Raw genomic sequence first — 22,630 nt, forward strand, 5'->3', positions numbered from 1 at the left:
AAGAAAACATTTTCAACTCGAAAAAAATCAATGTATTGAGTTATGAGTTTTTTTTTCTTGGTGTAACCTTTACAGGTATACAGGAGAGGTGTGTCGAAAGGTTTCACTAGTAAGAGTGTCAGGTTACACACACACACACACACACACACACACACACACACACACACACCTTGCTCTGGGGCTATGGGTATCTTGCAGGTACTCGAGTTGCGATCAGCAGCTGTGACAGTGAGATAAGAAAGCTACACTTTGACGAGAATCCAACAACCTCCATGGTCTCAGTCATCCACCCACCCTACTCTTTCCATCCAATGATTGAAGGTTTAATTTGTAATATACCTTAGAGTCAGAGGTCACAGCTCAGACACATCTAAGGCTTTTATCAAGCCAGATGCCCTTGCAAGCTGGATAAGCAGTGGGCCGGGCTGTGTTTTCTAGTTCAAAGAAACCTCAAAGTGCAGTGTTTTTTTTCTGTGTGTGTCCTTGCATGTGTGCACACACTCACGTGTGTGTGTGTGTGTGTGTGTGTGCACGCTAACATGTGCATATACTGTATGTGGAGTGTGTGTGTGCGTGTGTGTGCGTGTGTACAGTGGGCTAGCAGCCTGGGGTCCTTTACCTGCATGAGCTGCTGGTACAATGGGATTGTGTGTTCTTGTGCATTGGGGCAAGTCTCTCCTGGTTAGAGTGCTCTGTCTGTATGACACACACACACACACACACACACACACACACACACTATTCATACAGAATAGATACATACGTCATTATAGACCATTGTACACATCACGTTGTAGACTCTCTCTCTAAAAAAATGTATGTGATCGCTGATCTGTACACAGTACCCAGGTCAAGATTTTTGGTAGAATCGACACACTGAATTAGAACTCATTAGGAACACTATACTAATACTGAGTAGGCATTAATTCCACAAGAGGTTGGAAACATTCCTTTGAGATTCTGGTCCATGATGACATGATTGCCATCACACAGATTTTTCAGGTGCACTTTTAAACGGTGAATCTCCCGTTCTACCACATCCCAAAGGTGTTCCGTTGGATTCAGATCCGGTGACTTGGGAAGGCCACTGAAGAACACTGAGCTCATTGTCACGTTCATGAAACCGTCATCAATCATTTGATAAAGACTTTCAGACCCCCCCCCCTGACCCAGTGAACAAACACACAGTTTAAATAAAAACTGCCTGTCTGACTGCACTTTGTGCACATTATCCCCAAATAAGGGTCTGGTTTAACTTCCCTTTCAAAGGGTTAGGGTTAATGTTTGTGTGTGGGTGTGTGGGTGTGTATGTTTGTGTGTGTGTTGACTTGCATACGTCAACACCACCTAGACACTACAACTACGGACATAAGACCGTTCTGTTGAGAACTCTCTGGGAAACCTTTCCTGGCTAATCCCGACTATAAGGAATAGTGGAATCAAAGTAAATATTTGAAGTCTCCACCACTTCACCGCGACTCATCTCGTCTTTTCCAATGGTAAATCTTTTCTATGGCCTTACAGCAAACCAATTAGTCCTAAGTCATTACAGTGCCTTGTTTGTTTAAGGTATTCTTGTATCACTGTATGTACTCAGGTTCTATTCTAACCGGCAACCTTCTACGGGAGCCTTTCTACGATTTAGAACAACTCTTTGTGGAGGTGACTCACATTCTGGTCTTGGCATCACCAGTGGACCACTGGAGCTATTTGAAGACACATCGGTTATGTTTTGGCCTGGATGGTTGGCAGGTTTTTGGAAAAGAAAATTAAGTTATATTTCCCTGGCACATGAAGTATCCCTTAGCAGTAACAAATTGTGTGTTTTGGAATCACAGGATCCAGGTTTACAGACAGGGGCTATACTGAACATATATATATATCCTGTATAGCTAACATTTTGTTACAATGACTTGTCTTTTCCTCTGTATGGAAAAGTACCTCTGTGTACAGTGGGATGTTAATGTGATGTTGGTGGGATGTGCGTCCACTGTAGAATGATATGCTTCCTGAGGAATGAGAGACATGCCCGTCTGTCTCCAGCCAAATTGAACCCAATGAGGAGACATTAGGCAGTCATTACCCTCAGACAGACCGTTCATGAAATCTCATATCTCTCCCATGCATGCTTGCTACTGCTGGAAACAGGGCCACTGTGAACTTCAGTTGAGCCAAAATGGCCGCCCTCCAATGAAATGCATAAACAATTTGTCATGTACTACATCAGTGTTAATTTCATCAAACACCTATTTTTCTGTGGCAAAAGACGAGACGATTACTAACGAAATGATCTGTGTGACTAAATGGACAAGAGTTTTTGAAGACTTTGTCCTAATCCTAACCCCATCTCTGCCCGACAAACTTTCTTCAACCTGGCCAAAGCCCATCATTAATGCACACAGTCACGCACTTGCCATCCGCAGAAAAAGGGGCTACTTATTCATGTCGATTCAAACCAGACCGAATGAAAAGTTTCCACAGGAAAATAATGTTTTTGCACCCACAAACTGACGGGGGAAAATACAACCAATTTCACGGAGGGAATCTTTGTGTTTGAGAGGGACGGTTGTTCGACTAAAACGACTTTTGTCATTTTGACAATAACTAGACTAAATCATTATTCAAATGACAAAAATATGACTAAGACTAGACTAAATCTAAAAAAGGTGTGAAAATGAACAGCGATACATGGATATGGTATGGATATATTCATACAGACAGTATACATATTTTATCTAATTCATCCTGGTTTCTCTGGAGCTAATCTCTTTCTTCTCTTCTGTCTTAGGGGAAGCCAGAGATACCAGGGTCCTGTTCATAGTCTGCTTCTACCCCATTTCATGCCTTTGTGTGAACCAGAAGCCTCTTGACTGGCATAGAGGAGTGGACAGTGTGGGCAGCCATGGCATCACCAGAGCTCCTGGGTGGTGACAGAGACCCTTCCTCTGCCCATCTGGACCCGTGCGTAGGGGATGGTACCGGGTCTGACGGTGGCACTGTCAAAACCTGCGCCCTCCACACACCGGGCGACGAGGACGCTAACCACGCCAAGCGGGGCCTCCGGAAGGCCATCGGGCGCCACAGGGACTACGTTAAGATCTCCGTGCCCGAGTCCAAGGTCAACCGGCTGCCTTTGGAATGGTGGAAGACGGCCATCGCGTTTTTCTACGCCGTCTTCAACCTGGTGTTGACCACCGTGGTCATCACGGTGGTTCACGAGAGGGTCCCGGCCAAGGAGAGCAGCCCGCCACTGCCCGATAAGTTCTTTGACTACATCGACAGAGTCAAGTGGGCGTTCACGGTCACGGAGGTCAACGGGATGGTCCTCGTGGGCATCTGGGTCGTACAGTGGATGTTCCTCAGATACAAGCAAGTACTCAAAGAAATCGAATCAATAAATGAATCAAAACGTTCATCTGGGATACCTCAGAGTCAAATGTTCTCCCTGGGTGTCAAATTCAGCTCAAACACTGTGAAGGCAAATTCATAACACTACGTTTAGTGGCATATATCTCCACCAATGATTTGCATACTGTAATCACTTCAACCACTGGGTCAAGTTATTAACTAAAGCACTGTCATATATAATACTGTCTTTTTTGGAAGACACAGTATTTTCTATACCTTTATGCTGCACGAATATTTGCAAAAATGTTAACTGTGTCCTGTTTGATGACATCATTCCCCATTACTCTGACCGTTTCCAGGGCGATTGCGGGCAGGCGGTTCTTCTTCCTGATTGGCACGTTGTACCTGTACCGCTGTGTCACCATGTACATCACCACGCTGCCTGTACCAGGCATGCACATGACCTGCGCCCCTAAGGTGAGACCCCACGACCCTACACATACCCTGCATCTCAATCCTACGTCCCCTCTCCCCTACACAGATTTAAAGCGGAGGATTGCTGTAAGCATGGGCAGTTACACCAATCCTATGCTTTTAAATCTGTGTAGTGTCCCTTTTAGGGCAAAGGATGGATAATTGGAAGGCAGAACTAGGGTGTACACTATGGCTGACAGGGGTCTATATACATCATTGCCTGGATGGGTGGGCGTCAGGGGGGAGTTTCAACAAGGTTAGGGTTAAGGTTAAGGTTAGATAGGGTTAGGGTTAGGGTTAAGGTTAAGGTTAGGGCTAGATAGGGTTAGGGTTACGGTTAGGGCTAGATAGGGTTAGGGTTAAGTTTAGGGTTAGATAGGCTTATGGTTAAGGTTAGGGCTAGATAGGGTTAGGGTTAAGTTTAGGGTTAGATAGGGTTATGGTTAAGGTTAGGGCTAGATAGGGTTAGGGTTAAGTTTAGGGTTGGATAGGGTTATGGTTAAGGTTAGGGCTAGATAGGGTTAGGGTAAAGTTTAGGGTTAGATAGGGTTAGGGTTAGGGCTAGATAGGGTTAGGGTTAAGTTTAGGGTTAGATAGTGTTAAGGTTAAGGTTAGGGTTATGGTTATTGTAGAACTGGTGTGACTCCTTGTTTTCCACGACAGACACTCAAGTAGCTGTTCTACAGACTATACGTCTATATATTTCATATCATATTTCTATCTGTATTCAGTGAGGTGAAGCATTCCTGACCCGCTGCAGATAGGAACGTCCAGTATCACATACGACTTGACACGACTCAACTCCTCCACAACAACAGCCCTCACCTCCACTCACACACCTGTTCTAGACAACACGCTTTTCTATCTGAATGTGAACGGTCTGGACCGGGCTGCCGCTGTGGCATCTCAGCCATGTCCTCCCATGATCCCTTGCGCCCTCGGGAACTCATATGGAGCCGCTGCCGCCACGCTCAAGGAGGCGGCTCATAAAAAAATAAAAATAAAAAAGCCATTTTGACTCCGACTGCAGGATGCGCCCCGGGGATATGAACAAATATTACGGCCTATCTCCAGCTTGATCGAAAATATTCTCCGCGGGGCAGAGCGCTTGTCTGGGAAAAGTGTTTCGGTGATCGGAGAGGAGAGGAGGAGGAGGGGAGGGGGAGAGTTTTAAAAAGGGGGGATGTGTTGGACTTTCAACCTTCCATACACACGTTTTTTGCGTAACGTTTTTGGACATTATTTAGGACACCCTACTTCAGTGTGGTTCTGAAAGCTTGAGTGTTAATGTGCTAATGTGTTAATGAGCCTCCCCCCTCGCTCTCTCTCCCTCCCTCCCTCCCTCCCTCTCAGCTCTATGGAGACTCCCAGGCTAAGATGCAGCGTATTCTCCAGCTGATCTCTGGAGGCGGTCTGTCCATCACAGGCTCCCACCTGATGTGTGGAGACTTCCTGTACAGTGGACACACCGTCATGCTCACCCTCACATACCTCTTCATCAAGGAGTGTGAGTACTCGACACACACACACACACGCATACACACACACACACACGGATGCACATACACATGCACACACTTATGCACACTGACCCACGCGCACACACACATTTTAGTATCTTTATTTGTGTTCACATTTTACAATACAATTCTTGAACACAAACATTAGTAGATGCATCAGCATAGGACACTCGGTTGCTCAATGTGTTTCAGTCTGAGTCTAAGGGTACAGGTAACACCTTCTCCTCCATATGTGCCGGCACACACACACACACACACACACACACACTCTAACCTGTTTTCTTTCTCCCTTCCCACCGATGCTGTCTCTTCAGCTGCCTGCCGATGAGAAATGACGGTGTTCACATTAGATCCGAATACTATGAATTATTGATAGAGATCGCCACATCTACGCACAATTCTATAATAATCTCCTCCAGCCTTGGGCAATCGGTCTTTTCAAACCAAATGATCATAGCCACAGAATCGCAGCCGCTGAGAAACACTTTGGAGCCCGGCCCGGGCCGATCTAAATATAGTCAGGGAGATAAATTGACGGATCGACATTAGGTGTGGCTCGATCCTTTGCCCCCCCCCCCCGCCCCCACCCATACCAACTGTGCATGAGTCATGACTCCCTCCCTCACCCTCTCTCTCCCCCACTCTCACCCTTACCTCTCTCTCCCCACTCCCCCGTCTGCAGACTCTCCTCGTTCGTTCTGGTGGTACCACCTGATGTGCTGGCTGCTGAGCGCCACGGGGGTGGTGTGTATCCTGGTGGCCCACGAACACTACAGCGTGGACGTGGTGGTCGCCTACTTCATCACCTCACGCCTCTTCTGGTGGTATCACACCATGGCCAACGTTCAGGTGAGAGAGACCCCCCCCCCCGCCCACCACTGACGCGACTCGAATCGCTGCGAGAACTCGAAAAAAAAGTTCCAGGAGAAACGTGACAGGAGGGGAGGGATACAAATCAATTTAATACAATTGAGAGTTTCATAAATATAATAAATATGGACTATACTGAGAAAGCAGTAGTGACTGGTGATGGGAAGAAAAGATGATGACTGAGTAGTTGAAAGACAGAGAAAGATAAATAGATGAGGGTAAGATGGATAGATGAGAAAAGGATAGAGAGAAAAGGATAGATAGATAAGGGTAGCAGCTGGAAAGACAGACTAGTCTTCAGGCACACGCTCACTACAATCAAATTACCACATACACTTTCTATCACTGTACGGTACATTATAGCAAACCATACATCATCATCTCATTGAACATCAGATTATGGCCTTCTTGACGTGAGCTGTTTTAAAACAACGTCTTGTCTTTTCTGGGACCATATACAGTATATACACTGAAATATATGCACTCACTGTAATGAAAAAAAACCATCAGATAAATGGCATATATTGTTATTATTATTATTATTATTATTATTATTGCAACCCAAGTGTTGCCACTGTACAGCCAAGCTCTTCCAACCGAGCCACACAGGACCATGGACGGACAGATGGACAGAGAGAGGAAGGAGAGATAATAGATGATGTATACGGTATGGTTTGACCCCTATGGCGAGGTGGAGCAATGAGTCGATGGCTGACAAATTGACACTGTGTGAGAGTCTTTGTTACCCGGAGGCTGGGCCATATCCGACAAGCCAGGGTGGAGACAGATACCATTCCCAGTACGCGTGCATGTGCCACGTGCGTGTGCCTGCAGGTGTGTGCACGCTGCAAGTGTGTGTATTCTTGAAAAACACCTGCACAATGCAGTCGCCCGGTCCAAGTGTGTGTGTGTGTGTGTGTGTGTGTGTGTGTGTGTGTGTGTGTGTGTGTGTGTGTGATCGGAGCCAAAAACACTTCTTCCCCCTCTGGAGCTCCTAGCAGGGTGTTTATGCTACTCAGACTACTCTCTTATCCATTAGCGCTGCTCTAACCTGTGATAGATGGCGCCGTTGTACCTGAGGGAGTCAACAACAACCAAGATAACGATTTATAATGTATGTTAGATATATTTATAAATGTGCCGGGCAAAGAGAGTCTCTACAAGAAAACAGAAACATTATCTGTGATTCAATGTTCGAGGGAAAATATTATGAAAGCCACCCTCTCATAATTCTATGAACACAAGTGTTGTGTGTCATCATGAGATACTCGTTTTATATAGGACGAGTGAGTGACAGTGCAGTTTTTTTGTTGCAAGGTCTGCTACCTCCCTCTGCTGGTCAAATCTACAAACAGCACATACTTTTACTTTACAGTTATTATAGCAGTTGCTAACTGCTAATTCTCCCCTTTATCAATAGGTCTTGAGGTGTGCTAACTGCTAACTCTCTACCAACAGGCCTTGAGGTGTGCTAACTGCTAACTCTCCCCTCCCTCCAACAGGCCCTGAGGTGTGCTAACTGCTAACTCTCCCCTCTACCAACAGGCCTTGAAGTGCTAACTGCTAACTCTCCCCTCTACCAACAGGCCTTGAAGTGCTAAATGCTAACTCTCCCCTCTACCAACAGGCCCTGAGGTGCTCGCCCAACAACTACCTCACCAACACCTGGTGGAACCCCGTGTTCAACTTCTTCGAGAGGAACGTCCAGACCCAGGTGCCCTGCTCCTTCAGCTGGCCCATCACCTGGCCCCCTGCCTGCCTTAAGAACCCCTGTAAGAAGTACTCCATGGTGCAGAGCATGCGAGAGGAGTGATGACATCCACCGCCTAACCCCACCCACCCCACCCCCCCCGCGCGCTACGGCCCCATCCCGCCCCGTCTTGCCCAGGCATTCACCGCCAGTGTTGCTTTTTTGAACGTCCACAGATTTGTATGCCTGCAGTGTTTATAGTGTCTCCTGGATGAGGGTCGATGCCAGATTCAGTGTAGCCTGTCCTGCGTCACCGTTCTACGTCCATTTTTCCATGAAGTGTACCGGACAAGCGCACACTTCAGGAAAAAGGATGGAGAACTGGGGATACGCGGTCCGTCAACGATTATGTGAAGAATATTTAGTTTTGGAGAGTATGGTTGTATTGTGAGAATATGTTAAGGAGAAGAGACAGCAGCCACATTAGGGCCTTGCATAATTCATCACTACAGTTTGTTTATGAGGCCAAATTGGTCAGTTACTGTTCTTTCCTCTTGTGAAATATGTTACTGTAGCAAACTGAATTAAAGAGTTCATATGTTGCGATGTCATGCAGAGCTTTGCCACTGACTTGCAGGTTTACTGAAAACAGCAGTCTCCATGTAAAAAGTTGCATTTTATATACATTGAAAACTACATTTTTACTTGAAGTTGACATCAATTTGATTTCAGTGTAGGCTACTGTCGTAAGGATTTGAAGGAAATTTGTTTTGTTTATCATTTTTTGAAAAAGGTGCCTTTAAAGTACATTTGCGTGCAAGTTGATTGCAAACGTTAAAATGTTAGTTGACACAATTGTTTTTTATATAAATTTTATATCAATTTAATTTGCCTTGAGTGTGAATTTAGTTTAGTAGCTTACATACTTTTTGTAATGTTTTCAATACTGTATGGCTATAATAAACTTTCCTAAATTACCAAGACCAGTCAGTGCATTCATTATCTGTTCGAGTGGTAATTCATGCCATAACACATCAAACGAGAGTTCTTTGTAATTCTTTGTAATAACGGAATTCTACAGTATTACCGTATGTTGTATATAATAATAATAATAATAATAATAATAATAAATATTATTTTTATGATAGTATAAATATATTGTTCCGTATCTGTTGTATCATATCCTTAGTGTATAGTAATGTACCTTCATAATAAAATAAACAAAATGTGTGTCCAGTTTATGTCACTTCAAAGTCAGATTGTGGGTGCGTTCGTAAATACGCTCTGGAAATCTGTTCAGCACTCATGGAATGCATCTTGTCCAATAAAATGACTTGGTCGCTCTATGACGTCGTCGAACCCAGTGTGCGCTCCGGTGCTCTCAGGACGAATTTACGAACTCACCCAATGTATCTTGTCATGTACAGTGTCTCTTGGGGCAGATCCATTGGTCGGGTCCCAGAGGCTCGTCGACTGGGTCAACCCCTTTTTTCTGCGTCACATATCGATGCACCAATAAAAAAAACGTCCTTTCATCCGTCAACAGCAAGCCAGGGGTGCGTTCGTAAAAACGCTCTGGAAATCTGATCAGCACTCATGGAGTGCCTCTTGAATTACTTGGTCGCACATGACGTTGAACCCAGTGTGCGCTCCATCGCTCTCAGAGCAAGTTTACGAACGCAGCCCGGGAATCACCTTCACAATAAACAAGGGAAACATGTCAGCTGATACAAAAACATGAACTTTGGATGTTACCCTTTGTGCAGTTTATTGTACAGAATTATATCTTTGATTTCACCAAAACCCGTCTCGCTGGATCATAGATGACGTGGTTTCTCTCTTCTCTCCGCGGCCGGTAGGTATCGACATGTTTTTGGAATTATGGCGAGATGTTTTGCGCACCTCGTTACTGTCCAACGTCTGCATTTTAGCGTTGACGGTATTCGTTGCCGTCTATTATTTAACACGCGCATTTCGCAAACGCCAGGCTCTCTCCAACATCCCTCCTGGTCCTAAACCATGGCCTATCGTTGGCAATTTCGGATTTTTTTTGGTCCCCGGTTTTGTTTCCAAGATGTTTGGAGGCCGAGAAGAGAAGAAACTTAAGAAACCAACTGTGATGATGCCGCAGGTGTTTCTGACGGAGCAAGCCAAGGTCTACGGCGACACGTACAGCATGTTCATCGGCAGTCAGCTGGTCGTGGTGCTGAACGGCTATGAGGCGGTCAGGGAGGCTCTCTCCCACCGCGCAGACGTGTTCTCGGACAGACCAGACATCCCTGCCATCACGATCATGACAAAACGCAAAGGTCAGTACTTACCATTCATATTCAGTGTCAATACATTGATATTCAGTGTCTTAAGACACCTCAAGATGTTCTGTGTCTTCAAGACACAGAAAATATGGCTCTTATGCTCCATGTCTTAAGTGAGTGAATGAGTGCATGTCTTCAGGTTAGGTCTTAAGACGACTTAAGACATCTTGACAGACAAAAAATGTCTTATTTTGGTTAATTAAGACATCTTAAGACATCTCAAGACAAGGTGATGGCTGGGTATGTATTCATGACATATGACTATGTTTTAATTACCAATATAATTTAAGTTACATTTTATGACAGGTTGGGACATCTTAGTAACATTGCCTAGCAGGAGGTCCTTGATGGGCACCTGTAGTTGCCTGTGAGTGACAGTTGGTTTACTGACTCGTGTAGAGGTTCGAAGATATACAATAAAAGAGTTGAAGACGTTGCACCATGGTCCTGCAATTTGTATAAAGCACAGATATTTCAGTAAGTAAAACCCCTTTCACACATACGAGCCTCCCCTGTTGTTATTGTATTGTTGTTGTAAGGGGTATGTGTGAGGGAAATTCGCTCAGGCAATTCTCCTGGTCAGGACCTTGTGTGATTCCATGACATTTACGGGGAAGGCTTAGGTGTGAACAGAAGCATGAACATTGCCTGGTCAAAGGGTTGTATTCTACCGTTTTCCCCTGAACAAACTTCATAATGAGGCATGAGTCCAGGGCATCTTGTAGTAGCCGAGAGCAGCCGTTTTTGCCCATTGTGCAGTGTACTGTCATTGTTCTATACAGAAGCCAAGGGAAATATATATTTCCTGATACTAAATATAATACTACTATGAATGTTTAATTACACATGATGTCAATGTGCCTTATACCATGTGTATTAACACCGTCCGTCATAGCAAGACACATTTCACTCTGCTTTTCCTTTTAACCCCAGGGATAGTGTTTGCACCTTACGGGCCTGTGTGGAGGAAACAGCGCAAGTTCTGCCACACCACCCTGCGCACCTTTGGCCTGGGCAAGCTGAGCTTAGAGCCCTGCATCCGCGAGGGCCTGGCCATGGTCAAGTCTGAGCTGCTGCGCCTCAGTGACGTATCGGGGGGCTCCGGCGTGGACCTGACCCCTCTCATCAGCAACGCCGTCTCAAACGTCATCTCCTCCATCAGCCTGGGACAGCGCTTCAGCCACCAGGACGAGGAGTTCAGAACCCTGCTGGACCTCATGGCCCGCGGGCTGGAGATCAGCGCCAACAGCGAGGCGGTCCTCATCAACGTCTTCCCCCTGCTCTACTACCTCCCCTTCGGGGTGTTCAAGGAACTACGGCAAGTGGAAGGGGACATCACAGTGTTCCTGAAGAGGATTATAAGCAGGCATAGGGAGACGCTAGACCCGGATAACCCCAGAGATCTCATCGATATGTACTTGGTGGAGATGAGGGCTCAGCAGCTGGCAGGGGAGAAGGACTCCAGCTTCTCTGAGGATTATCTCTTCTATATTATAGGGGATCTGTTCATTGCTGGGACTGACACCACCACGAACTCTGTGTTGTGGATCCTGCTGTACATGGTCATGTATCCAGATATCCAAGGTAGGTCCAGTCCTTCAGTCCACACAGGGTTAGGGTTAAGCAGGGTTTGGACCAATAATAATAATAATAATAACTTTTTATTTGTATAGCGCTTTTCCTGCAAACGTTGCAGCTCAAAGTGCTCCAATCATTATATAATCATAATTTAATTATTTTTTCATTTAAAGGCAATATTTAAAAGATGGGTTTTTAGTCTTGACATGAACATTCCACAATCTGGGTGCATAAAATGAGAATGCAGCCTCACCAAATCTCTTCTTTTGTAGGCTACATGTGGTACACAGAGAAAACCAGCGTCAGAAGACCTGAGAGCTCTATTGGGTTAATATGCTCAGCAAAAGGTCTTTCAGATATTCTGGCGCTGTGCCAGTGAGAGCTTTATAAACAAGCAGAAGGATCTTGAAATCTATTCTGAACTTAACAGGAAGCCAGTGTAGAGTCTCTAAAATAGGAGTGACATTTATGTCGTAGACATAGACAATGACATTTATACAAAAGAGAAATGGCCTCTGTTCCACAAACTGAGTCAGTTTCCTGGGCCCAGCCCACCTATCCCAATATCTCCACCACTTAACTGAAACCCACTGTCCCTCTGTAATGCTGGAGATGGTGCTGACCTCCTCAGAAGTCCCTTAGCGATAAGATAACCCACTTAGATGTTTAGCTGGATCAAGCCCCCTTCTCTCTCTGGCTTTCTAACAACGTCTTCATGTCCTGTTTTGTCCCCTGTGTCTGTGACAGAGAAGGTCCAGGCGGAGATAGACCGGGTGGTGGGCCTGGACCGGGTCCCATCTCTCATGGATAAAGGGAGCCTGCCCTTTACTGAAGCCACCATTATGGAGGTCCAGAGGATGACTGTGGTGGTCCCGCTGGCCATCCCCCACATGGCCTCAGAGACGACAGGTGAGGAGGTACTAATGGAGATAGGGATGTCTAGAGTTATTATAAAAAATAAACTAAAATAAAAAATCGAATCTATTAGCACGACGACTGCCAATGTCCCCTGTCCTGAGCCTAGAGTACTTTTCCTTCTATGACTAGTGGATAGATGATTCACTTACTTAGTGGCAGCATTCTGAGTGAGCTGCAGAGATCTGATGGCGGAGGCGGGGAGCCCAGCCAAGAGTGCGTTGCAGTAGTCAAGGCGGGAGATCACAATGAGGAGTGAGGAGAATGTGGAGAACAGTTTCCTTGGGTCAGAGGTAGTAAGAAGCTTTAGCTGCTGATGCAGAGGAGGTGTAGTTGAGGAGGAGAGAGAGAGAGAAGATTTGAGGTCGCCTTCCTCACAACTGCCCGGAGTTTGGCCTTTGCAGCAGACAACTTGTGAAAGAAACACACTTCTTATCCTCATTTTCTTGTTGTTGTTTCTCCTCTCAGAGTTCAGAGGGTATACCATCCCCAAGGGCACGATGATCATTCCCAACCTGTGGTCCGTCCACAGAGATCCCACGGTGTGGGAGGACCCAGATGATTTCAAGCCCTCACGCTTCCTGGACGACCAGGGGAAGCTGCTGAGGAAAGACTGCTTTATTCCATTCGGAATAGGTAGGTTCAGATTAGTCTGGAAAACTTCGTCAGGAAAACATGTGTGGGAAAGCTTATACAACTCTGGGGAGGTCATATAGAAATACACAAATACACAATACATCGGAGGACGGCGCTCTCACAAACACGTGTGTCTGATACCGTGAGCCCGTCCTCCAAAGTGTCCGTTCCGTGCATCACAACAAGCTGAATATTGAGTGTTTTGTGTCCCGACTCCCCAGGCCGCAGGGTATGCATGGGCGAGCAGTTGGCCAAGATGGAGCTGTTCCTGATGTGTACCAGCCTGCTGCAGGCCTTCAGCTTCAGGCTGCCGGAGGGCCTGCCCCCTCCCCCCCTGCACGGACGCTTCGGCCTCACCCTGGCCCCCTGCCCTTACACCGTGTGCGCGAGCCTCCGCCAATGAGACGAGGCCACTGAATCAGTGTTCATTTTAGCGGGCTATTTTTCATTTTGTCGATGACTGAAATGTTCTTTTTAGAACTCTTCTTTTTTGTTTTTGAAGTCTAAAACTACACTAATATGTTTTCAGTTTTCGTCAACTAAAATTAGACTAAAACAAAGAAGGATTAGAAATGACTAAATGTGACTAAAACTAAATGTAAAATAGCCTGCCAAAATTAACACGGCACCGAATGACCACTCCGATCATGTGGAGGCAGGGGGGCACTGCGTGACCACCAGGTTGTGACCCCCCCCCCCCCTCACCCATAGGACATTAAACCCTAATGGTGCTTTTCCACTACCGTACCGAACCGTACCGCGTGAGCCTGGTTTGTTTTGCTTTCTCCACTGCCAACCGAGCCGTACCGAGCCATACCGGCCCGGCTGATTTTAGCTACCCTTCTGGACTAGGAGCTAAAGGTACTTTCGTGCCAGGCTGTGTGTGACGTGTGACGCTGCAGACCGTTGATTGGTCAATGGAAATCGTCACAACATCGTCATCCCATGTTCATAGAGTTCACCGCTAACCGCCATTCTTTTTATTAATGTATGTACAGTATATTAACTTATTATCTTAGTTTAATGTCATTTCAATGCATCATAGAACTTTTCTTTACAACAAGCTATTATGACCGTTCCACAGTCCAGCACGCTTCATCATCCCCTAAATAAAATTATGAAAGCGGCAAGTAACAGGCACGTAACATCCATATGCTGTATAAATAAAGACTACCAGCAAGACACCGGAGCACTCATATCTACACCTCGTTCCAAATTATTATGCAAATTGCATTTAAGTGTCATCAACATAGATTTTTTTGTTTTTCAATTAAACTCATGGATGGTATTGTGTCTCGGGGCTCTTTGGATCATTGAAATCAATCTCAGACACCTGTGATAATTAGTTTGCCAGGTGAGCCCAATCAAAGGAAAACTACTTAAGGAGGACGTTCCACATTATTAAGCAGGCCACAGGTTTCAAGCAATATGGGAAAGAAAAAGGATCTCTCTGCTGCCGAAAAGCGTCAAATAGTGCAATACCTTGGACAAGGTATGAAAACATTAGATATTTCACGAAAACTTAAGCGTGATCATCGTACTGTGAAGAGATTTGTGGCTGAATCAGAGCACAGACGGGTTCGTGCAGATAAAGTCATAAAGAGGAAGGTTTCTGCCAGACAAATTCATCGGATTAGGAGAGCAGCCGCTAAAATGCCATTACAAAGCAGCAAACAGGTATTTGAAGCCGCTGGTGTCTCTGGAGTCCCGCGAACCTCAAGGTGTAGGATCCCCCAGAGCTTTGCAGTTGTGCGTAAACCTACTATTCTACCTACTATTGAGGCGGCTGTGGCGCAGGAGGTAGAGCCGGTGTCTAATGATCGCAAGGTCGGCAGATCGGCGGTTCGAGCCACATGTCGAAGTGTCCTTGGGCAAGACACTTAACCCCAAATTGCTCCCAATGAGCGGGCCGGCGCCTTGCATGGTAGCTTGCCGCCATTGGTGTGTGAATGTGTGTGCGAATGGGTGAATGAGAGGCTGTTGTAAAGCGCTTTGGAATAAGGCGCTATATAAGTCAGTACATATAAGTCAGTACTATTCGGCCACCCCTAACCAATGCTCTCAAGCAGAAACGGTTGCAGTGGGCTCAGAAATACATGAAGACTAATTTCCAAACAGTCTTGTTTACTGATGAGTGTCGTGCAACCCTGGATGGTCCAGATGGATGGAGTAGTGGATGGTTGATGGATGGCCAACATGTCCCAACAAGGCTGCGACGTCAGCAAGGAGGTGGCGGAGTCATGTTTTAAGGTCCCTGAAGGTGTGAAAATGACCTTGGCAAAGTATGTAGAGTTTCTGACTGACCACTTTCTTCCGTGGTACAAAAAGAAGAACCGTGCCTTCGGTAGCAAAATCATCTTCATGCATGACAATGCACCATCTCATGCTGCAAAGAATACCTCTGTGTCATTGGCTGCTATAGGCATAAAAGGAGAGAAACTCATTGATTGATTGATTGATTGAAAACTTTATTAGAAGATTTGCAGAAGTAGGTACATGAAAGTACATATTACATACAAGGTCAACTAACAGGATAAAAACCCAAGAAAGCCACTGGCTTATTTCAATTGGGGTCCTTGATTCTCAATTCATCGTTACATGTAAGACAGACAAAAAAACTAGTACTATCTACAAGATAATACAGACAAATAACTATTACTATCTACAAGATAAACATACATCCATCTCTATACTACTACCTTATCGGATTTACACAAGGCGGAGTTGAATACATAGATAAATTGTATTGTAATCCAAAGTGTCTGATATTAGTTCTCTTTTCAAAAGCCAAAAGTGTCATGATGGGGGGTGATATGAATTTGATTTGACATGTAATCTTTGTAGAACTTACCAGTATTTATCGTCCACGACTCCTTGAAGCACTAAACTGGGCCATCCTTTCCTATTAGCGAAGTCTCTGTAGGCATCGCTGGGGGGCAACACGGGGACAGAGGTACAGTCGTTGGTGTACAGGGAGTAGAGCAGGGGGGAGAGCACACAGCCCTGAGGAGCACCGGTGTTAACTGTGCGGGGCTGAGACAGGTGAGGGCCCATCCTGACATCCTGCCTTCTGTTGCTGAGGAAGTCAGTGATCCACTGACAGATGAAGGGGTGGATATTCAGCTGTATTATGTACACTATTTCATTTTTCTAACAAACATATTCATTAAATATCATCTGTTCTATAAATTAACATAATTAATGACCAATATTTAAAAAAAACGTACATGTTCCAATCATATCACTATATTATGTACAAAAAGGTAGAAAGTATAAATACAACTTTAACATCTTAAACTTTAACAACTTTAACATCCCAGGCCACCATCCCACCCTGCCTGAAAACCTCAACTATCATCCCAGTCCCGAAGAAAAGCACGGTGAGCTGCCTAAACGACTACCGCCCGGTGGCACTCACACCAATCATCATGAAGTGCTTCGAGAAACTAGTCCGGGCCCACATAGTCACACGCCTCCCGCCCAACCTGGATCCATACCAGTTCGCCTACAGAGCCCACAGGTCCACAGAGGACGCCATCGCGACGACTCTCCACTCCACTCTATCCCACCTGGAGAGGGGAAACAGCTACGCGAGACTGCTCTTTGTGGACTTCAGCTCTGCCTTCAACACCATCCTTCCAGACAGGCTAGTGACCAAACTACTAGACCTGGGACTATCACACTCTATATGTGCATGGATCAAGGACTTCCTGTCTGACCGCCCCCAGAGAGTGCGGGTGGGCTCCCACACCTCCACAGCCCTCAGACTCAGCACTGGGTCCCCCCAGGGCTGCGTGCTAAGCCCCATCCTCTACAACCTCTACACCTACGACTTCACCCCCGTCCACCCCAGCAACTCCATCGTAAAGTTTGCAGACGACACCACCGTGGTGGGCTGCATCTCGGGGGGGGGACGAGGCGGCGTACAGGGATGAGGTAGAGCAGCTGAGCAAGCTGTGCAAGGTTAACAACCTGCTGCTGAACCAGTCAAAGACCCAGGAAATCATCGTGGACTTCAGGAGGAAAAAATCTGAGGTCCAGCCCCTGCTCGTCGATGGGGGGAGCGTGGAGAGAGTCTCAACCCTCCGATTCCTGGGGGTGCACATACAGGATGACCTGTCCTGGAAGAACAACACAGCAGCCATCATCAAGAAGGCACAACAGCGGCTCTTCTTCCTGAGAGTCCTTAGGAAAGACCACATCGGACAGGAGATGCTGGTGGCCTTCTACCGCTGCGCAGTGGAGAGCATCCTCACCTACTGCATCTGCATCTGGTTCTCCAGCTGCACAGCCGCAGAGAGGAATGCGCTACAGAGAGCCGTGAGATCGGCCCAGAAGATCACCGGCGCCCCCCTCCCCTCTCTGGAAGAGCTGTACAACACACGCTGCCTCAGGAAGGCCTCCAAGATCTCCAGAGACCCATCCCACCCTGGGTACGAACACTTTGCTCGGCTGCCCTCGAACAGGCGGTTCAGGACCATGTTCGCAAGGACGAACAGACTGAAGCTCAGCTTCTACCCCAGGGCCATTCAGGCCCTGAACACAGCAAAGACCTAGGTTCTAGGCCCTGGACAATCTAGACAAATTGATGGCAGCTACTAGATTGAAATCAAGTGTAATACTGAAACACAACTGTGTACATTTCAAACCTGCAAACTGCGACACTTTAAATGAATGTGCAATAACACTATGTGCAATATGACAACCCTCTGGTACATAAGGTTCAGAGATAGGAAATGTTAGAATAGGTATAGCATAGCATAGAGTACAGCACAGTGTTTTATTTGTATAGTATAGTATAGTGGATAGTGTACATAGCCTTTATTTATGTAAACCAGCTCTTTTCCCTTCTTGTTTTTAGTTTTTTTTTTTCTAGCACCAGGGGAGCCCCCCCTCCCAAATGTCGTTGTTTGGTACCTGTACTATATCAATGACAATAAAGACCATTCAATTCAATTCAATTAAATCAATTCATTCAATTAGGACATGCCAGCTTGTATTGATATTCATTGTATTTTCTCTGCAATATGTGCAGCTGTTGTGCTATGGTGGAAGAAAGACACAACATTTATGACCGCCTAGCACCCTGGACACCTGGTTGATTCCTGTTGCTTTTTGTGCTGCTAAATTTATTTTGTGTGTGTAACAGAGTTGGGAATGTATGTTTAGTTGTGGTGAATGTAGATGAGTTTCGCCGTGCTTGAGCAGCCCTGGTTGTTGTTGGAGCCCCCCATTGGAGTTTGGGTGTACTGCAGGTCTGCGCGTTCTTTTGTCCTTCTCTTGTTGCCGTACTTACGGTGGTACTAGAACATGGCCGCCATCTTCATGGATTCACAAGAGTTGCAGAACAGAGAAGAATTGTGTTTTATATGTCTTCTCTGCAGGTCAATAAAAAGAATTGCTTAAAAGAAGGTTGCCTGTTTGACCATCGTTACACTGGTGCCGTGACACGTCGATCTCAAGATCAGCTGAACGCCGATCTCCGTGGATGCTGCGTGGATGCCAGGTCTTAGTGTGATAGATCAAGTGTGGTCAGAGTATTATAGTAAATGGTCATTCAGTCTGAGGTCTGTGATTACATCAGTTTAAAAAGTGCTTTGATTGTTTTGGTTTTTATGTCCTGCTGTAACTTTATATATTTTTTTGAACATTATTGTTATTATTATTTTTTTCATTCAGTAATATTACACAACGCAAGTCTGTACCACTATGGCTCAGAGGCCAGGTTTTAATGATGAGATTTTTGCCAGTCCAGTGTTGCCTATGGGGAGGGGTGCATGGGGGGCATGTCAGAGCAGAGCAGACAGTGCTGTCATCGGTGGGTTGAATAGTAGGGAGGTGGGGTGTTCCCAGTTGTTTACTGACAGTGGTAGAGGCACAGGGTCAGGTCAGGACCCAGGTTGTGCTGCTGTCGGACAGTTTACAGGGGAGGCTCCTCCCACATCCACACCCAGTGTTAATGACACTGAAGCTCTTCATCACCTTTCAGACATGATGGGTCAGCTAGGTGCTCAGATTGGCGAGTCCATTGTAACCAAGTTAATTTCAGCTGGTGTAGTTCACTCAAGTAGTATGAGCAGTGCACACCTCAACTGCACATCGCCTCCAGATCCTGTAACGGATCCTAATGTTGTTAGACAGGAGGTTCCGCGCGTTACTGTGAATGTAAAATCAGACAGGGAACCACCAATGTTCCGAGGTGATAGTTCTGATAAGTGTTCAGTCCAGGACTGGATTGACATGTCTAAAGCTTATCTGAGAAAGCAGAAATGTCCAATACATGAACAGGCTGAGGAGATACTGGCAAGGCTGATGGGTAAGGCAAAGGATGTCGTGAGGGTTGGTTTGCGTAGCGATCAGACACTTGATGTGAAGCAGAACCCTGATCTCATCTATGATATCCTTCTCAAGTACTTCAGTGATGTGTCATCATGCCTCCCGTTGTCAGATTTCTATGCCACTCTACCCAGACCCAATGAGAACCCTGTAGACTACTGGTTGAGGATCAACAAAGCAGCTGATGTAGCTGGTGAGGGCCTTCGCAGACAAGGTAGGAGGATGGAGAACGTGGGTGAAGAGGTAGCACGGATGTTTGTCAGGCATTGCCCGGACTCTGGACTATCCCGTATTCTGGAATGCAAGGCTATTGAGGAGTGGAGCTCACGAGACATACAGTTGAAGATTGATAATTATCAGAGAGAGCTGAGAGCCTCTGGCAGGACCGGTAGTTCTGTGCCATTGAAGAGCCATGCCACCGCCCTCCACACTGTGCAGTCTCATCCAGAGCCTTCGATTCAGTCTGTGTCTGAGCAGTGTTCCACCCAGTACCCCCCTGCTCCTGCCCATAGTCCAGTGTACCACACACAGTGTCCGCCTTCTACCCTCATTCCTTCCCAGGACCATGCTTTAGGCCAGCTTCCATGCCCCTCCTCCGCGACTGCTGTGGCCCAGAACACTCAGCAATCTGAAGACAGGATTCTTGCTCGCATTATGGAGAGGCTGGAGCAGATGATGGGGAAAGTGCAGCAGCGTGACAGTGCTCCTCGTGGCGGAAGATACCAGGGTGGCGCCCGTGAGAAGGCCTGCCGAGTCTGTGATGACAGTAGACACACTACCATCTCACACTGCATGTCAGAGAAGCTGTGCTTTGTCTGTTTAGCCCCAGGTCACACAAAAGTTGAGTGTCCCACCAGGTCGTCCCGAGCACCTCAGCCTCAGGGAAATTAGGTGGCCTGTATTCAGAGGGAGAAAGTATAGGTCGCCAAGTAAACTCCCATTGTGAGGACGAATCTAGTGCTGAGACAGTGTATATAGCTCTCAAAAGCTCAAGTGATAACTCTGAAGATATTGTTTATCAGAATACGCATACAATTAGTGGTAGTGACAGCCTTTTCTACACACCTGTGACAGTTGGTAATACAGTGACTCTAAATGCTATGCTAGACAGTGGGTCTATGGCTTGTACAATGAGTAAGACGGCAGAGGGAAAGCTTAGAGAGGTTGGAGTTGCTACAGAGCATAACCAGTTCAGTTCAAATGTGGTGCTTGTTGGCTGTGGTGGTCGCCGTGTCAAGCCTGAGTCAGCTTTCAACGTGGAAATGGAGGTGTATGGCTGTAGGATTATGGTTCCCACTCTGGTAGTTGAAGGCCAGCATGATGAGTTGATACTAGGCACCAATGTTATTAAATATATCCTCCGGCAGTATAAGCAATGTGATGGCTACTGGAAGGCTGTGTCTACGCCCTGTCCTGCTGGCGATCCAGAATCTGAACAGTTTCTCTCGATGCTCGCTGGTCTGAACCGTTGGCGAGGTGACGTCATACCTGACAAGATAGGCACAGTCAGGTGCAACTCAGCCGTGTGTCTTGAGCCTGGTCGGGAGTACCTGATGTGGGGCAAGCTACCCAAGTCCACTATTGTGTCTCCTGGTAGCGCTGTGATGACAGAGCCCACATCGTGTCGCTCAGCTCCAAGAGGGGTTCTGGTGGCCAGAGTTGTTACTCCTTTGTGGGGAGACGGATGGGTTCCATTGAAGCTGATCAACTCGTCCGACAGGCCCGTCTTGGTAAGACGCAATGCTAAATTGGCCGACGTCTTCTCCTGCATTGCGCTCGAGGACATGGATGAGACCGGACCTGCTGAGGTCCCACTACTCAGTTGCTGTCAAGTAACCCCGTCCAGTGAAAATGCGGCCCGCACTGTTGATGAGGAACTGAAGTACATGGGATTGAGTGGGCTCGACATACACTCCTGTGACGTGTCTGAACAGTGTAGAAGCAAGATGGCTGACCTGGTTGTGCGCTACAAGGACATCTTCTCACGCCATCACCTGGATTGTGGAGAGGCAAAGGGCTTCATACATCGCATTCACCTCTCAGATCACAGGCCATTCCGGCTCCCATTCAGACGAGTGCCCCCCAGTCAGTATCAGAAGTTGCGCCAAGTACTGAGTGAGATGGAGGAGAAAGATATAATCAGGAAGTCAACCAGTGAATATGCATCTCCGTTGGTTCTTGTATGGAAAAAGAACGGAGATCTCCGTATCTGTACAGACTTTCGCTGGCTGAACAAGAGGACCCTGAAGGATGCTCACCCTCTCCCTCACCAGGCCGACTGCTTAGCTGCACTTGGAGGTAACTCCTTGTTTAGTACTATGGATCTAACCTCAGGGTTTTATAACATGCCACTACACGAGGATGACAGAAAGTACTCTGCCTTTACAACACCTATGGGCTTGTATGAGTATAATCGCCTCCCGCAGGGCCTCTGTAATAGTCCTGGGAGCTTCATGCGTATGATGACTAGCATTTTCGGAGACCAGAACTATCTGAGCTTACTGGTTTATCTGGATGATTTATTGGTGTATGCCCCTGATGAGAGGACAGCTCTGGAACGCTTGGAGATGGTGTTCAGTAGACTGCGTGGTCATAACCTGAAATTGGCCCCCAAGAAGTGTTTTTTTCTCCGGAAATCCGTCAAATTCCTCGGCCACATAATTAATGACAACGGTGTGTTGACTGATCCCAGCAAAGTTGAGAGCATCGCAAAGATGACAAGTGCTGACCTGATGGAAGCGGACGGTGTAACCCCCTCACAGAAACGAATCAGATCTTTCTTGGGGATGATCAATTATTACCAGCACTTTGTTCCTAGCTTCTCCGCTATTGCAAAGCCTCTCTTCTCTCTGTTGACGGGTCAGAAGAGAAAAGGGAAGGAGAAACAGTCCAAACAAAGGTCACAAAGCAGGAAGTTGAAGGTTACTGACTGGACCCCCGAAACGGAG

The 22,630-nt window shown here is 46.5% G+C and overlaps 2 protein-coding genes across 3 annotated transcripts; both read left to right on the plus strand.

Annotated features, from left to right (window-relative positions):
- Positions 1-2,902: 2,902 nt before the first annotated feature.
- Positions 2,903-8,025, plus strand: sgms2a (sphingomyelin synthase 2a; the record flags this gene model as incomplete). The annotated part of the gene is made up of 5 exons (XM_080534650.1): positions 2,903-3,373; positions 3,712-3,825; positions 5,176-5,329; positions 6,025-6,191; positions 7,840-8,025. The coding sequence occupies 5 exons, from the start codon at positions 2,903-2,905 to the stop codon at positions 8,023-8,025; spliced, it is 1,092 nt and encodes a 363-aa protein (XP_080390776.1).
- A 1,735-nt stretch (positions 8,026-9,760) lies between these two features.
- Positions 9,761-14,546, plus strand: cyp2u1 (cytochrome P450, family 2, subfamily U, polypeptide 1). 2 transcript variants are annotated; one of them, XM_080533266.1, is made up of 5 exons: positions 9,761-10,211; positions 11,151-11,801; positions 12,543-12,704; positions 13,179-13,346; positions 13,568-14,546. In XM_080533266.1, the coding sequence occupies exons 1-5, from the start codon at positions 9,770-9,772 to the stop codon at positions 13,747-13,749; spliced, it is 1,605 nt and encodes a 534-aa protein (XP_080389392.1). In that variant the 5' UTR covers positions 9,761-9,769; the 3' UTR covers positions 13,750-14,546. The 2 variants fall into 2 exon arrangements, with proteins under 2 accessions (XP_080389392.1, XP_080389393.1); XM_080533267.1 differs by lacking the exon at positions 13,568-14,546 and having other exon boundaries at positions 12,543-12,712; positions 13,179-13,338.
- The last annotated feature ends 8,084 nt before the right edge of the window (positions 14,547-22,630 follow it).

Source organism: Nansenia antarctica, assembly GCF_963989245.1.
Source record: "Nansenia antarctica genome assembly, chromosome: 6".
NCBI lineage: Eukaryota > Metazoa > Chordata > Actinopteri > Argentiniformes > Microstomatidae > Nansenia > Nansenia antarctica.

Coding starts and splice junctions, on each gene's coding strand:
- cyp2u1 (XM_080533266.1), top strand. CDS start 9,770: ATGTTTTTGGAATTATGGCGAGATGTTTTGCGCACCTCGTTACTGTCC. Junction 11,802..12,542: donor CATGTATCCAGATATCCAAG/GTAGGTCCAGTC, acceptor TGTCTGTGACAG/AGAAGGTCCAGGCGGAGATA. Junction 13,347..13,567: donor CTTTATTCCATTCGGAATAG/GTAGGTTCAGAT, acceptor CCGACTCCCCAG/GCCGCAGGGTATGCATGGGC.